Raw genomic sequence first — 16,126 nt, 5'->3', positions numbered from 1 at the left:
ATATAGAGTCTCAATGATGTTTCAAGTAGTAAGGACTAATGGTGTACAACCAAAACCGCGGACTTTATCCACTCGATAAGTGATAACCACTTGGAAAGTCCGGATAGGGTAGTTCGATCATTCATCGTATGAATATCCATTTGCATGCTTTGAACATCTCTATGTTCCATACCAATGAAACGTGGTACTCGGCATCGCAAATGCTAGTCTCAATCTCGAGCGATCCTTATCCTTATTAACGGACGGCTCAATCGACTAGGAACTATTTAGAATATACAGTGACTATAAGATGTGTTTCATGATAGTCATCCCCATGTACTACCACATCTTACATACACTATAGTATATTCAAGGTCTTTATCAAAACAACAATAGTATATCACAATATAACAATATGAAGAAAGATAAAGTCATTGCCATTAATAAAAGTGTAAATTATATTAAACAAAAGATTGTTTATACAAAGAGTCATCAAAGCCCTTAGCCACAAGTTGGCTCACCGGGCACCCACTCTTTCAAAATGTACGGTTGTCTGTCTTTGGTTAAGAATTTACCATTGGCAACAAGACAAAAGACAACTCTATGTTTGGGAAGAATGTACGGTCTCCAAACAAATGGCTTCCAAGGCCACCTCCTCTGGCCTGAAAAGAAGCTGTGATATAACTGAACTAGCCCATCTTTCTTGCCAAACCAAATCTCCAGCTGAGCAGCCGCCCCTTCCCAATCACCAAACTTAAGCGCCAGTTCATCTCGAATGTCCACTAGTTTCTTAATAAGATTGGTATCATCCTTTCTGACAGTCCAATCCTTGACATTATCCCAATAATAGTGGTTAATCCATTTCACCCACAAAGAATCCTTTTTGTTATGGATGTCCCAAAGCGTTTTCGCAAGCAACGTCTTATTCCAAATTCTCAAATCTCGAAGCCCCAACCCCTCATCATTAATAGGGGAACAAACCTTACGCCAGGATATTGGGGGGTGCTTACTTGTCCACATAAAACTTCTGCAAGTCTTTTCAATCTTGTCTATAACCCCACACGAAATTGGAAAGACTGAAAGCCAAAAGCATTCCACTCCCTGGATGACAGATCGAAGTAACTCCAAATTTCCAGCATAGGAAAGAGTATGTCTAGGCCAAGCAGCTACTTTCTTGGCAATGGTGTCCACCAACCCACTAAAATCTCTTTCTGTCAGACGCCCTGCTGCCAACGGAATTCCCAAGTAGCGAAAAGGGAATGAGCCCTCCTGATAGCCACTGATCCTAATGATTTCCCTTCTAACCGGCTCTTTAACCGCAACCAAGAAAATATTGGACTTCAATGCATTAGCCCGGAGCCCCGCTGTCTTTCCAAATTTGTCCACACAGTCCAATAAGATCTTAACGCTTTGAGTTTCACCTTTAGCTAGGATAAGTAGATCATCAGCATAAACCAAATGAGTGATACTCAAAGCCTCACATTTGGGGTGAAATTGAAAATCTGGTAGTCTAGATGCTTGTAGCAAGGATCTCGAAAGCATTTCCATGCAGATGGCAAACAGAAAGGGAGAAAGAGGATCTCCCTATCGCAGGCCCCTGGCACCCTTAAAGAATCCATTTAATTGACCCCCAAAGGATATAGAAAATGAGGTCGTGCTCACACACTCCATAATCCATGACACAAACAGAGGTGGGAAATTAAGATGGCGAAGAGCATCTTGAAAGAGTGGGTGCCCGGTGAGCCAACTTGTGGCTAAGGGCTTTGATGACTCTTTGTATAAACAATCTTTTGTTTAATATAATTTACACTTTTATTAATGGCAATGACTTTATCTTTCTTCATATTGTTATATTGTGATATACTATTGTTGTTTTGATAAAGACATTGAATATACTATAGTGTATGTAAGATGTGGTAGAACATGGGGATGTCTATCATGAAACACATCTTATAGTCACTGTATATTCTAAACTGTTCCTAGTCAATTGAGCCGTCCGATAATAAGGATAAGGATCGCTCGAGTTTGAGACTAGCATTTGCGATGCAGAGTACCACGTTTCATTGGTAAGGAACATAGAGATGTTCGAAGCATGCAAATGGATATTCATACGATGAATGATCGAACTACCCTATCCGGACTTTCCAAGTGGTTATCACTTATCGAGTGGATAAAGTCCGCGGTTTTGGTTGTACACCATTAGTCCTTACTACTTGAAACATCATTGAGACTATATATGCTAGTACTGTGCTTTGACTCGTTACCGACTCTATTGGGGTCATCAGGTGTCGGGATTGGGTACAGTTACAACACCTATAGGAGTCGATGCTTTGTTGTCAAGGATTCACCACATACTTGCGAGTGTGGATATCCTATCAATCTGAGGAGATTTTAGTGTGACGAATCTCTGGCCAGAGTACATGATGTGATTTAAGAAATGGTTTCTTAGTAGCACATGCGATGTCACTATTTGATCTTCAAGATGTATTGCATAGTTGTCGAATCTCGAACGACTCTCGATATACCAATGGTTGTTGATTCGATCGGGATATATGGATGAAGGGACCGTACTGTACGCTAACCAAAATCTATTGGTTCTTGCAGGCACTATCAGTGATACCTAGGGAATCATGGGGCGATGTTGCTAGGCGCTCATACCTTGATTCGATGGGCAATTCGGAAATTGTTGTTCCGAGTCACAAGGAGTTGTGAGCCCACGGCTAGCTGTATCCCTGAACCATTGAGGGTCACACAGAGTAATGGATTTTTAATCCCAGTTGAGATAGTTAAATTTAAAGAGTTAAATTTAATGAACGAAGAAGTTGGACTTCTTATTTAAGAGTAGAGGAGTAAGATTTACTAAAATGACATAGGGATGGGCATTTTTGGAAATCACTGAATTGGGATTCAGAAAAATTTATCTTGACTTTAAAAGGTGCAGAAATGGTTTCTGTGCACATTGGTGAAATCGGTTTATCAATCGGAGTCATGATGAATTTTATATTAATTTCTGAACATGCGGGCTTTGCTTTTCGGGCTTGAACTTATGACTTATCGGCCCTAAGCTGTTAGCGGCCTACATTATAAATAAGTTAGTGCAGTACAGAAATTACAGACAACAGGTCACAAAATTTTCGAAAAACCCTAGTATTTTTCCTCTAAAGTGGCCGCCCCCTTTTCCCCTCTGCTCGATAAAATCCAGTCTGTGAATTTTGAATTACAGTCTGGTTTAACGGATCAAATTCGTTAATCTCTTAGTAGAAACTTCTGATAGATTTTCTAGTGCAATCTATCAGAGGGATTAAATATCCGTTCGTGGACCTGATTGAAGAACAGTTCATCCATCAGTTCCAGGGATATACAACAAGAGCAGAGCAATCTATTGGTGTCCATAATCTCGCTTCGAGATTGGAGGTAAAAATTTATAATTGTTATTTAATTTTTACACACACAATTTAATCGTAAGGTTGATACCCATTATGGAATCGTTCCATATAAAATTTTAAACTTCCGCTGCACCGGGTATCAATCCTGATTGATCCGATCGTCGCGTTCTCCAACAGTGGTATCAGAGCCAGGTTGCTCAGATCAAGCGATTAAATTAAACTTCCGCACGGCGCTGCCCGGCCCGAGCCCTATGGGGCGCGGGCAGCCCGGGAATGTCCCGGGCGGCCCGCGGAAAAATTAATTTTTTAATTTTTAAATTAAATTTTAATATGTTAAAATTCTATTTTTGGTCCGATCGAAAATTGTTTTTGATTGGTCCACGAGGCGTCGGATCGAATTGTTCGAGTCCGAAAATTTTAAAATTGATTTTTGGATAAATTTGAATTTTTGGAAAATTTAAATATTTTATTCGTTAAATTGAATTTTGAAATTAATTATTTTTGGTACAATTGATGATAAGATATGATCTTATGGATATATTGATTAAAATATGATTTTATGTATAAAATTGGATTTTATAGATAAAATATGATTTTATTTGATAAAAAGATAAAATATGATTTTGTATGTAAAATAAGATTTTATATATGAAATATGATTTTATCCTTTTAAATTTAAATTGCCATTGCATGTTATCCAATAAATTAATTTTGAATTAAATGTTATTGGATAAGGATGATCGATTGCCATGACCAATTTTGTAGGTGTATTTTAGGAATTTACATTTGTTTTTATTTTTGTTGGATTTATTAATGAGCCTGGTTTATGGCCCAATATGAATTGTCATATGTTATAAAAGTGGGCTTGGTTTATGGCCCGTTCCCACCCCTTAAAAATGTATCCCCTACTTGTCATTGTTATTTATTGTAAATACATTAGATTTAGTGGGAGATGAAGATTTGAAGATGGAGGTGGGCCCAGCAGACAATAAAGACAGAAGAAATGTAAATTGGAAGCAAAATGTAATAGGATTGCATTGCATACTGCATATTACCTAGGATTGGACTAAGACTCGTGATTGGCAACCACGGGTCGATTAGAAATGGAATCGATCATCCTATATAATATGTGATATTATTGTTGTATGCATGTTTTAGACAAAATTGTGTGAATCCGACAAGCATACAAAATTTTAAAAATGATGAGACAAATTTTCAAAATTAAAATCCCTCATTTTAAATATGAATTAAAATTGATACCAAGATAAATAAAGGAAATTTAAATTTGTTTAAATGTTCCTACCTTCCCTCAACGATCAATGTATGAGATGCTACCCGCGGATACGGTCCGACTCATATTATTGGGGGGGCCCGTTCGTCGGAAAGCTGTACATTGGATCGATACATGTTGTAAGTTGGGTGGAACTCCCATGGGATCGGCTCATATTATTGGGGGATCCACATGGCGACCGTCCATCACAACTTAATATTGATGGGTCATCTTGACATGTCACAATAAACGGCGTCATACTATTGGGCCCTTATTGGACATGAGGTAAAAACATGGAGGTTGCTTTGGAAGCAATTGGGCTCTACCTTTTGAAAATTATGGTTGGCTGACATTATTCGGGACCATAGTTTGTCAATTGGACTCCATGTTCTCACTAAGGAAAACAGTTTTCCGTTTTCACTAGAGGGTAGTGAAATCGTTAAAATAGTGGGAGTGAGATTCAAAAAATAAATTTCGCCTATTATATGTCTTAGTAAATTACTTAAACAATCACTGATATTTGTCTGTTTCTTTTCAGTATTTCATAAAGATGAATTCGCGTAATCCACTTTTCTCGATCCTCGAACAAAATAAATTGACTGGCGCAAACTATACGGAATGGTTCCGTAAGTTGAAGATTGTCTTGACTTCGGAGAAGATGCTCTACGTGTTAGAAAAATCTCCTCCGAAGGAAGCACCAGCTGACATAAGTCCGGAAGAGTTAGCCAAGCTTGATACATGGTGGGACCATGATATCAAGGCCAAATGCTATTTGCAAGCCTCGATGTCTGATGAAATCCAGAGGCGATTTGAGGACACCGTGAATGCTGCTGACATTCACGTACAACTCAAGGAACTTTTTGGGGCTCAATCGAGGGCTGAAAGGTTCGCTACTGTAAAGGAGCTAATGACGTGTCGCATGCGTGAAGGGACTTCGGTCCATGATCATGGGGTACGAGTGATTTGGCTCATACAGAAGTTGGTAACCCTTGATTTGGTGTTGAAGCATGAACTCGACGTGGACTTACTACTTCTATCTCTTCCTTCTTCGTTTGACGGATTTGTGGTGAATTTCAATATGAACAAGATAGAGGCCTCCCTTGAAGAGATGGTCAATATGCTTGTGACATATGACTCCACATTAAAGAAGGATAAACCGGCTTTCTTGGTGGGCTCCTCTTCTTCTGCTAAGAAGGGGCCAAGTACAAAGGGTAAGAAACGTTCTGCCCCACCCAAGAAAATCGAACCCGAGAAGAAGTACAAGACAAAGGCTTCAAACATGGAAAAATCCAAGGATGTTTGCCATTACTGCAAGAAGCCCGGTCATTGGAAGCGTAACTGCAAGGAATATCTAGAGCAGTTGCGAACTGCGAAGGGTATGTTCTATATTGAAATAAATGTTTCACTTAATACTACTTCTTGGGTATTGGATACCGGATGTGGATCTCCCATTTGCAATGATTTGCAGGTGATGACAAGAAGTCGCAAGCTTAGAATGGGTGAGACCCAGCTGAGGCTCGGAAATGGTTCCAGAGTTGAAGCTAAGGCTGTGGGAGATGTTTATTTAATTTTGCAGAACGGTTTTAAGTTACTTTTGAGAGATGTTTTATTTGTTCCGGATTTGATTAAAAACATTATTTCTGTTTCTATGCTTGATAGAGATGGTTATTCTTGCAATTTTGTGAATGGGATTTGCAATATTTACAAGAATGAATGTTTGATTGGAAATGGACAACTTGAAAATGATCTATATAACTTAAAACTAAAAGACGTTCCAATTAATTATGTTGATAAACCGGCAACAACAAACAAAAGGAAAATCGATAGCCAAAACCCAGCAAACCTTTGGCATGCTAGGTTAGGTCATATTTCCTCAAGGAAGATGAACAAGCTAGTGGGAGAGGCCATGTTTGATATGTCTGATATTAACTCTCTACCTACTTGTGAATCCTGCCTGAAAGGAAAAATGACTAAATCTCCTTTTAAGGGGAAACCTGAGCGTAGTCAAAATCTGTTGGATTTGATCCATACAGATGTTTGTGGTCCATTTAGAGTTGGTACTCAATATGGCCACACCTACTTCATTACCTTTACTGATGATTTTATCTAGGTATGGGTATTTATATTTAATGAAATATAAGTCTGAAGCATTTGAAAAGTTCAAAGAATTCAAGGCTGAAGTAGAAAACAAGTTAGGTAAAAGTATTAAAGCACTTCGATCGGATCGAGGTGGAGAATACTTAAGTACCGAGTTTTTGGACTATCTAAAAGAGAATGGGATTCTCTCTCAGTGGACTCCTCCTATGATACCACAGCTGAATGGTGTATCAGAGCGTCGTAATCGAACTTTGTTGGACATGGTTCGATCCATGATGAGCTTCACTGAGCTTCCACCTTCGTTTTGGGGCTATGCGCTTGAAACGGCGGTATTGTTGTTGAACAACGTCCACACTAAAGCAGTGGAAAAAACACCATACGAGTTATGGAATGGCAAAGCTCCTATGTATTCGTACTTGAGGATTTGGGGATGTCCTGCTTACGTGAAGCGGATAGTGGGAGATAAGTTGGATAGTCGATCCACCTTATGTTATTTTGTAGGGTATCCGAAGAATTTAATCGGATATTATTTCTATTATCCTGCTGAAACAAAGGTGTTTGTTTCAAGGAATGCCACCTTCTTGGAGAAGGAGTTCTTATTGGATAAGAAAGGCGAGATGATGGAACTCGAAGAAATTCGAGAAGAACCCGAAATACAAAATAACGATCCTACACCTCAGGAACCATTGATAGACATGCCTGTACATAGAAGATCCGAGAGGACTTCTAGACCTCCTATTCGATATGGTCTTCTTCTTGAAGGGGATCAAGATGAACCCGATGTTGGATGTGATCCAAGAAATTTCAAGGAAGCAATTTCTGATGCGGATTCAAATTTATGGCTTGAAGCTATGCAGTCGGAAATAGATTCGATGCATACAAACCATGTTTGGTCTTTAGTAGATCCTCCCGATGGAATTGTTCCAATAGGGTGTAAATGGATCTACAAGAGAAAGCTTGGGCCTGATGGTAAGGTATTGACCTACAAGGCGCGATTGGTGGCGAAAGGTTATACTCAAAGACAAGGAGTTGACTATGATGAAACCTTTTCACCAGTTGCAATGTTCAAGTCCATAAGAATCCTTATTGCCATAGCTGCTTGGTATGACTATGAGATATGGCAAATGGATGTGAAGACTGCTTTTCTTAATGGAGACATTAAGGAAGAAATCTATATGAAGCAGCCTGAGGGGTACACATCCATGGGAAGCGAGCATAAGGTATGCAAGCTTCAGAGATAAATTTATGGTCTAAAACAAGCATCAAGAAGTTGGAACCAGAAATTTGATGAAACAATAAAGGATTTTGGTTTCATCAAGAACCCGGAGGAACCATGCGTGTACAAGAAAGTAATTAAGGATGCTGTGACATTCTTAGTACTTTATGTTGATGACATCCTACTCATTGGGAATGATGTAGGGATGTTGCAGTCAACAAAGATATGGTTATCAGGTAGATTCTCGATGAAGGATTTGGGTGAGGCATCCTATATTCTAGGGATACAGATCTATAGAGATAGATCTAAGAGAATGATAGGACTCACTCAATCAACCTACATCGACACCATATTGAAACGGTTTTCAATGGATGGGTCCAAGAGAGGATATCTACCCATGTGTCATGGAGTTTCTATATCCAAGTCTATGTGTCCCAAGACGGATGAAGAGATAGAGAAAATGACACATGTACCATATGCGCCAGCCATAGGTAGTATCATGTATGGGATGATATCTACCAGACCGGATGTAGCATTTGCTCTGAGTGTCATGAGCAGATATCAAGCTAATCCCGGTCAAATGCATTGGAAAGCCGTGAAGGACATTCTTAAGTACTTACGAAGGACTAAGAATATGTTCATGGTATATGGAGGAAGAGAACTAAAATTGGAAGGCTATACCGACTCTAGCTTCCAAAGTGACGTGGATGACTCGAAGTCAACCTCTGGATTTGTGTTCATGCTCAATGGCGGTGCTGTCTCTTGGAAGAGTTCCATGTAGGACACCACAGCGGATTCCACCACTGAGGCAGAATACATTGCAGCATCAGCTGCTAAAGAGGCCGTTTGGATGAGGAATTTCGTCCAAGAGTTGGGCGTCATTCCTGAAGCTGTTGGTCCAGTCCCGGTGTACTGTGACAACACGGGTGCCGTTGCTCAGGCAAAGGAACCAAGGTCTCATCAAAGATCCAAACACGTACTGAGGAAATACCACATCATCCGGGAGATTGTGGAAAGAGGAGACATCACTGTCGAAAGAGTGGCCTCTGCAGACAATATCGCTGATCCACTTACTAAGCCCTTGCCAGGACCATTATTTGACAAACATCGCGAAGCAATCGGTCTACGTAGTATGACTAGTTGGCTTTAGGGCAAGTGGGAGATTGAAAGAGTGGGTGCCCGGTGAGCCAACTTGTGGCTAAGGGCTTTGATGACTCTTTGTATAAACAATCTTTTGTTTAATATAATTTACACTTTTATTAATGGCAATGACTTTATCTTTCTTCATATTGTTATATTGTGATATACTATTGTTGTTTTGATAAAGACCTTGAATATACTATAGTGTATGTAAGATGTGGTAGAACATGGGGATGTCTATCATGAAACACATCTTATAGTCACTGTATATTCTAAACTGTTCCTAGTCGATTGAGCCGTCCGATAATAAGGATAAGGATCGCTCGAGTTTGAGACTAGCATTTGCGATGCAGAGTACCACGTTTCATTGGTAAGGAACATAGAGATGTTCAAAGCATGCAAATGGATATTCATACGATGAATGATCGAACTACCCTATCCGGACTTTCCAAGTGGTTATCACTTATCGAGTGGATAAAGTCCGCGGTTTTGGTTGTACACCATTAGTACTTACTACTTGAAACATCATTGAGACTCTATATTCTAGTACTGTGATTTGACTCGTTTACCGACTCTATTGGGGTCATCAGGTGTCGGGATTGGGTAAAGTTACAACACATATAGTAGTCGATGCTTTGTTGTCAAGGATTCACCACATACTTGCGAGTGTGGATATCCTATGCGATCTGAGGAGATATTAGTGTGACGAATCTCTGGCCAGAGTACATGATGTGATTTAAGAAATGGTTTCTTAGTAGCACATGCGATGTCACTATTTGATCTTCAAGATGTATTGCATAGTTATCGAATCTCGAACGACTCTCGATATACCAATGGTTGTTGATTCGATCGGGATATATGGATGAAGGGACCGTACTGTACGCTAACCAAAATCTATTGGTTCTTGCAGGCACTATCAGTGATACCTAGGGAATCATGGGGCGATGTTGCTAGGCGCTCATACCATGATTCGATGGGCAAGTCGGAAATTGTTGTTCCGAGTCACAAGGAGTTGTGAGCCCACGGCTAGCTGTATCCCTGAACCATTGAGGGTCACACAGAGTAATGGATTTTTAATCCCCGTTGAGATAGTTAAATTTAAAGAGTTAAATTTAATGAACGAAGAAGTTGGACTTCTTATTTAAGAGTAGAGGAGTAAGATTTCCTAAAATGACATAGGGATGGACATTTTTGGAAATCACTGAATTCGGATTCAGAAAAATTTATCTTGACTTTAAAAGGTGCAGAAATGGTTTCTGTGCACATTGGTGAAATCGGTTTATCAATCGGAGTCATGATGAATTTTATATTAATTTCTGAACATGCGGGATTTGCTTGTCGGGCTTGAACTTATGACTAATGGGCCCTAAGCTGTTAGCGGCCTACATTATAAATAAGTTATTGCAGTACAGAAATTACAGACAACAGGTCACAAAATTTTCGAAAAACCCTAGTATTTTTCCTCTGAAGTGGCCGCCCCCTTTTCCCCTCTGCTCGGTAAAATCCAGTCTGTGAATTTTGAATTACAGTCTGGTTTAACGGATCAAATTCGTTAATCTCTTCGTAGAAACTTCTGATAGATTTTCTAGTGCAATCTATTAGAGGGATTAAATATCCGTTCGTGGACCTGATTGAAGAACAGTTCGTCCATCAGTTCAAGGGATATACAACAAGAGCAGAGCAATCTGTTGGTGTCCATAATCTCGCTTCGAGATTGGAGGTAAAAATTTATAATTGTTATTTAATTTTTACACACACAATTTAATCGTAAGATTGATACCCATTATGGAATCGTTCCATATAAAATTTTAAACTTCCGCTGCATCGGGTATCAATCCTGATTGATTTGATCGCCGCGTTCTCCAACACATCTATCAGGAATTCCCAGTGAATTGTGTCATATGCTTTCTGTAAGTCAATCTTAAGAATACAACGTGGAGAGCCCCTTTTCCTCGCATAGTGTTTTAACATTTCTTGGGCCAAATGTATGTTCTCCACTAAAGAACGGCCAGGGATAAAAGCTGCCTGTGCCGGGCTTATCAAAGGCTCAATCACTCTACCCAATCGATTTGCCAAAATCTTTGCAATGATCTTATAAAATACAGTACAACACGAAATGGGCCTAAAATCAGATACTGTTGTAGCATGCTCAGATTTGGGCACTAAGGCTATTGATGCATGATTCCATTGTTTTAGAAGCTTACCATTACTGAAGAATTCCATGACAGCAGCAATGATATCTCCACCAACTGTACCCCAAGCTTTCTTAAAGAATGCAGCACCAAAGCCATCAGGTCCCGGGGCTTTGTCATCTTCAATGTTAGCCAAGGCACCCCTAATCTCATCCACACTTACCATCCTCATCATCTCACCCCAAGAAGAGTCAGGAAGACTTGGCCCAAGAGGGATAATAGACTCATCCAAAGCTTCTCTATTAGTGGCAACCCCAAGGAGATTTCTATAAAACCCTACGAAATCCTCAGCAATTTCATTCGGGTTCACTGATATTGAACCATCTCTTAGTGTGAGGGCTACAATCTTATTACGCTTGATGTTCCTTTTTATCATACCATGAAAGAATTTCGAGCATCTATCACTGTGCTTAAGATACTCACACTTCGCTTTTTGGGATAGGAACAGCCGCTCTGCCTCAAGAAGGAACTCTGCCCTCCTTCTCAGTTCAACAATACTGTTATCCACACCATCCCCATTGAGAGCACGGTTTTGAGCTTCAACAATCTCCTCATTAGCATTCTTTTCCCGACCCGAAATATGGCTAAAATGCATGTCATTGAGTTGTTTTAGAACTCTTTTCATGCCATTCAACATCTTCTTAATGATGAACTGTGCAGTCCCCCCCCCCCCCCACCATAGAACCAGTTATCACGAACAATCACTTGAAAGTCTTGATGTGTTGCCCACATGTTAAAGAATTTAAAGGGAGAAGCCCTATGGCTATGGTCTCTGAAGATGGTAATAACGTTGCAAGAATGATCTGAGAAGCATCCAGGGGCAACGAAATCCACAAAAACATCCAGATTAGATTCGGTCCAATGATAGTTAACCATAACCCTATCAAGTTTATACGAGACCACCAGACTAAACCAAGTGAAGCAGCAGCCAACATGATTAACATCTGAGAGTTCAAGTCTAGCAATACAATTCCTAAGATCCGCCATTTCCCTAGGGGCAACCGGCACTCCTCCCTTTTTCTCATAGGGGTGCCTTACACAGTTAAAATCCCCCATCAAAATCCACGGCAGGTCAATTGCATCCCCTCTGTGAAGCAAAAAATCCCAAAGAGGTCTTCTGGCCACCATTGAGTTCCAGCCATACACAAAGGAGGCTAGGAAAATCCTATGTGTATGAAGACAACTGACTGTCACATGGATAATTTGATCAGTCATCTCCAGCAAATCCAAGTGTACCATCATAGGGTCCCACATGATCAAAATGCGGCTATTATCGCACAAATGGAAGTTGTGTAAGAAGGACATCCCCGGGAACTTAGTGTCCATCATAGGATTCAAAAGATTAGGCTTAATCTTGACTTCGAGTAACCCAAGAATACTCAAGTTGTGTTTCTTCAACATTCCCTGAGCATTCTTCTGTTTGAGGGGCTTGCTGAGGCCCCTCACATTCCAACATGCAATCTTCATGAGTGGCGATCGATGACCTTAAGTCGTCGAGCCTTGATTTGTGCTTTGTTTAGTAAGAAAGTTCTCGCATTCATATTCGGTAACCAAGTCCTTGGGTTAACCTCAATGTACTCCGTCATGTCAGAGCTATAGCTTCCCGAGCTACATACCTTGGTTAAACGCTTGAGATACTTAATTGCTTTCTTGTTACATTTACTCACTACTGTTTCGAAACCTTCCTCATCACTTCTGCCATCGAAAACTTCAACAGTGATCTTCCCATTGCCATTAGCATCTGGGACTTCAAATATGATCCCATCCTCATCAACACAATAATCTTGTTTATTTTCCCCTTCTAGTTCGCCTTCACGAACAATATTATACCCCATGCCTTCATTATCACCCAAAGTAGCAACCGGGGCTACAACACCTCCGGCTAGCCCACGGCCACCCCCACCAAATCCAGGCCCACGGCCTCCCCCCCCAAAACCAGGCCCATGGCCCCTGTTAGGTCCACGGCCACCACGGCTTCCTTGGCCTCCACCACGAGGCCACATTCCGCCCCTTTGGCCAGGCCCTCTAGATCTACTACGATGCACTCGTTGATCCCCTACATCCTTTGTTTTGGTAGGATCTTCATTTGCATTTGCATCCTCACCAGCTGGCCCTTTGAACCATTGGCATTGCTCAAAGGAGTGTCCAAGGGAATTGCATTTGGAACAATATTTAGGCTCTGTTTCATAAACAAACCGTACATTTGTCAAGATTCCATTAGGGAGCATGATTGGATATTCATAAATTCTTGGTTTCGAGGAATCCATCTCCACAAGGACCCGAGCAAACAAGCTTTTACCTTTGGACATGGTGAGAATGTCCGTATGTATTGGCTTGCCGAGCACCGAGGCAATCTTACTCAATGATTTCGTAGTCCAACAATCAGCAGGGAGTTCATGGATTTGCACCCATGAAGGAAGCATTAACATGTCCTCAACCCTAAAGAGGAAGCATGGTGGAAGTTCTTTGAGGAACAAGTGTCTTCCAAAGACAAGATATGGCCCTCCTTCCAACACTCTTTTCATCTCATCTTCATTAGAAAAGAAGAACATAATCCATCCACTATCATGAATCTCAATTCTCACTTTGCTACCCCATTGTCGGACAAATTCCTTGACTACGCAGCCATTGAGTTTCCTCCCAACAACACAACCAACTAGGCAAGGCCCCAAACTTTTAACATTCTCAACTTCATCAAAGGACAAAGAGATCGGCCCCTCTGAAATAGGGACAAATTTCAGCAAGCAATTCTCCTCCGGAAGTCTATTATCCCGAAATAAGCTAGCAAACGTATTCTCTGGATTTTTAGAGATAAATTTAGCCATGAGCTCCTGAGCTCTCGTTGGTTCTGCACTGCTCGAGGAGGCCCCAGTGGCCGAAGCTTGGTCCATGCTTTCGCCACTCATTACAATAGCCGAAGGCCCCAACACACCAACAACAAAGCCACACCCCTTCAAGTACTACCACAAGAACAGCAAGCGAGGAAGAGAGGCACACAAATGCAGTAAATAAAGGAGGGAAAAGCCAATTACCTCGGAGGAATCCAAACAAATAAAATGGGCGATAGTAGGAGGCCCAATAAACCGAGAGCAACAAGCAAGTCACTGTTGGGCGATAGTATGAGGCCCAATCAAATCCAAGAGCAGAAGAGGGGTGACCTCTGCCACACACAATCCTCACAGTGATAACTTAGGCCCTGCAAATAACAATGATCACAACACAAACCAAGTAATCTTGAAGATGAGCAAGTGCATGGCTAAACTCAAAGTGCAGGGAATGTGAGAAAATCTTCGAAGGGGCAATATCTCGAACACTAACTGGGCAGGAAAATACAATCAAGCCAAGAGCAATGTAGAAGAAATCACCAACCCAGAAATTGAAAACACACTCAAAGCACAATACATAACCGCAAAAGAACTCAACTAAGTCAAAAAATGCAAAAGAAAAGGAGCAAAGAAGAGCAGCGATGAAGCTAAAGCCAATAGTCGAGAATCAGAACCAAAGCTCCAATCTAAATGCAAAATAAGACTCGAGAGACACAATGTTAGCACTAAGATCGATTGTAATCCCCGTAGACTCAAAGCTAGAAGCCCAACGAACTCAAAAAATGGATTAAAGCAGCAACGCAGAAAATGCGAGGAGAGTTTCTGAGAAAATGAGAATCCAGGCAAATCAAAGTACCAATGGAATTATTAAAATGTTCACAGTACTTCTAAAATCAACAAAGTCCACGACAAGTTCATAAAATCCAAGCAAGAACTCAGAGATTGAGGCTAGAGTGAATCGCGATCCCCCAACCCAAAGCAAATCTTAGAAATCATCAAAGAAAGCCCAAACCAAGATCCAGCTCCTACAATGTGTTAATCTCCTGCGAAAACAAGAAAGAAAGGAATCAGGGGAGTAGAAATCGATATTTTAAGCTTAAAAAATTCAAAACTCAGATGAAATCGAGAATCCCAATCCGACGCTTTCACCCCCAATCTGTCATTTTACGGGAAAATAAGAAAATCAGGGGTGGAGAACGAGAATAGGACACCAAACAACGATTTAAAATCCAAGTAAGTCGATCCAGAGAAGATCTAAGAGCAAGGAAATCGAATCTACAAGCCAAGAAATCTCAAAGAGCCGTTAACTTCTTTTCTCGAGAGAAAAGGAGAGTATTTCTCTCTCTAAAGTAACTACTGAGAGCTCTTTCTTGATTCTGACTGAGAGCTCTTTCTTGATTCTATGGGTGGTGGTGCATGGCCGTTCTTAGTTGGTGGAGTGATTTGTCTGGTTAATTCCGTTAACGAACGAGACCTCAGCCTGCTAACTAGCTATGCGGAGGTACACCTTCGCGGCCAGCTTCTTAGAGGGACTACGGCCTTTTAGGCCGCGGAAGTTTGAGGCAATAACAGGTCTGTGATTCCCATAGATGTTCTGGACCGCACGCGCGCTACACTGATGTATTCAACGAGTCTATAGCCATGACCGACGGGTCTTGGTAATCTTTGAAATTTCATCGTGATGGGGATAGATCATTGCAATTGTTGGTCTTAAACGAGGAATTCCTAGTAAGCGCGATTCATCAGCTCGCGTTGACTACGTCCCTGCCCTTTGTACACACCGCTCGTCGCTCCTACCGATTGAATGGTTTGGTGAAGTGTTCGGATCGCTCCGACGTGGGCGGTTCGCTGCCCGCGATGTAGCGAGAAGTCCACTGAACCTTATCATTTAGAGGAAGGAGAAGTTGTAACAAGGTTTCCGTAGGTGAACCTGCGGAAGGATCATTGTCGAAACCTGCAAAGCAGACCCGCGAACATGTTTAAATATGATGCTTCCTCGAGACCCCAAGCGTGCCGCGAAG

The 16,126-nt window shown here is 41.0% G+C and overlaps 1 protein-coding gene across 1 annotated transcript; it reads right to left on the bottom strand.

The window, feature by feature from the left end:
• Positions 1 to 580: 580 nt before the first annotated feature.
• Positions 581 to 12,681, bottom strand: LOC140886461 (uncharacterized). Its single transcript, XM_073293044.1, has 4 exons — positions 11,966 to 12,681; positions 11,293 to 11,864; positions 692 to 1,406; positions 581 to 641 (listed from the first exon to the last, which is right to left on the bottom strand). Exons 1-4 carry the CDS (start codon positions 12,679 to 12,681, stop codon positions 581 to 583), a joined length of 2,064 nt encoding a protein of 687 aa, XP_073149145.1.
• Positions 12,682 to 16,126: the final 3,445 nt, after the last annotated feature.

The sequence above is a fragment of the Henckelia pumila genome, chromosome 3 (assembly GCF_033568475.1).
Source record: "Henckelia pumila isolate YLH828 chromosome 3, ASM3356847v2, whole genome shotgun sequence".
Classification (NCBI taxonomy): domain Eukaryota; kingdom Viridiplantae; phylum Streptophyta; class Magnoliopsida; order Lamiales; family Gesneriaceae; genus Henckelia; species Henckelia pumila.
The sequence above is the reverse complement of the archived record's forward strand: the minus strand, read 5'-3'. Positions and strand labels throughout refer to the sequence as shown.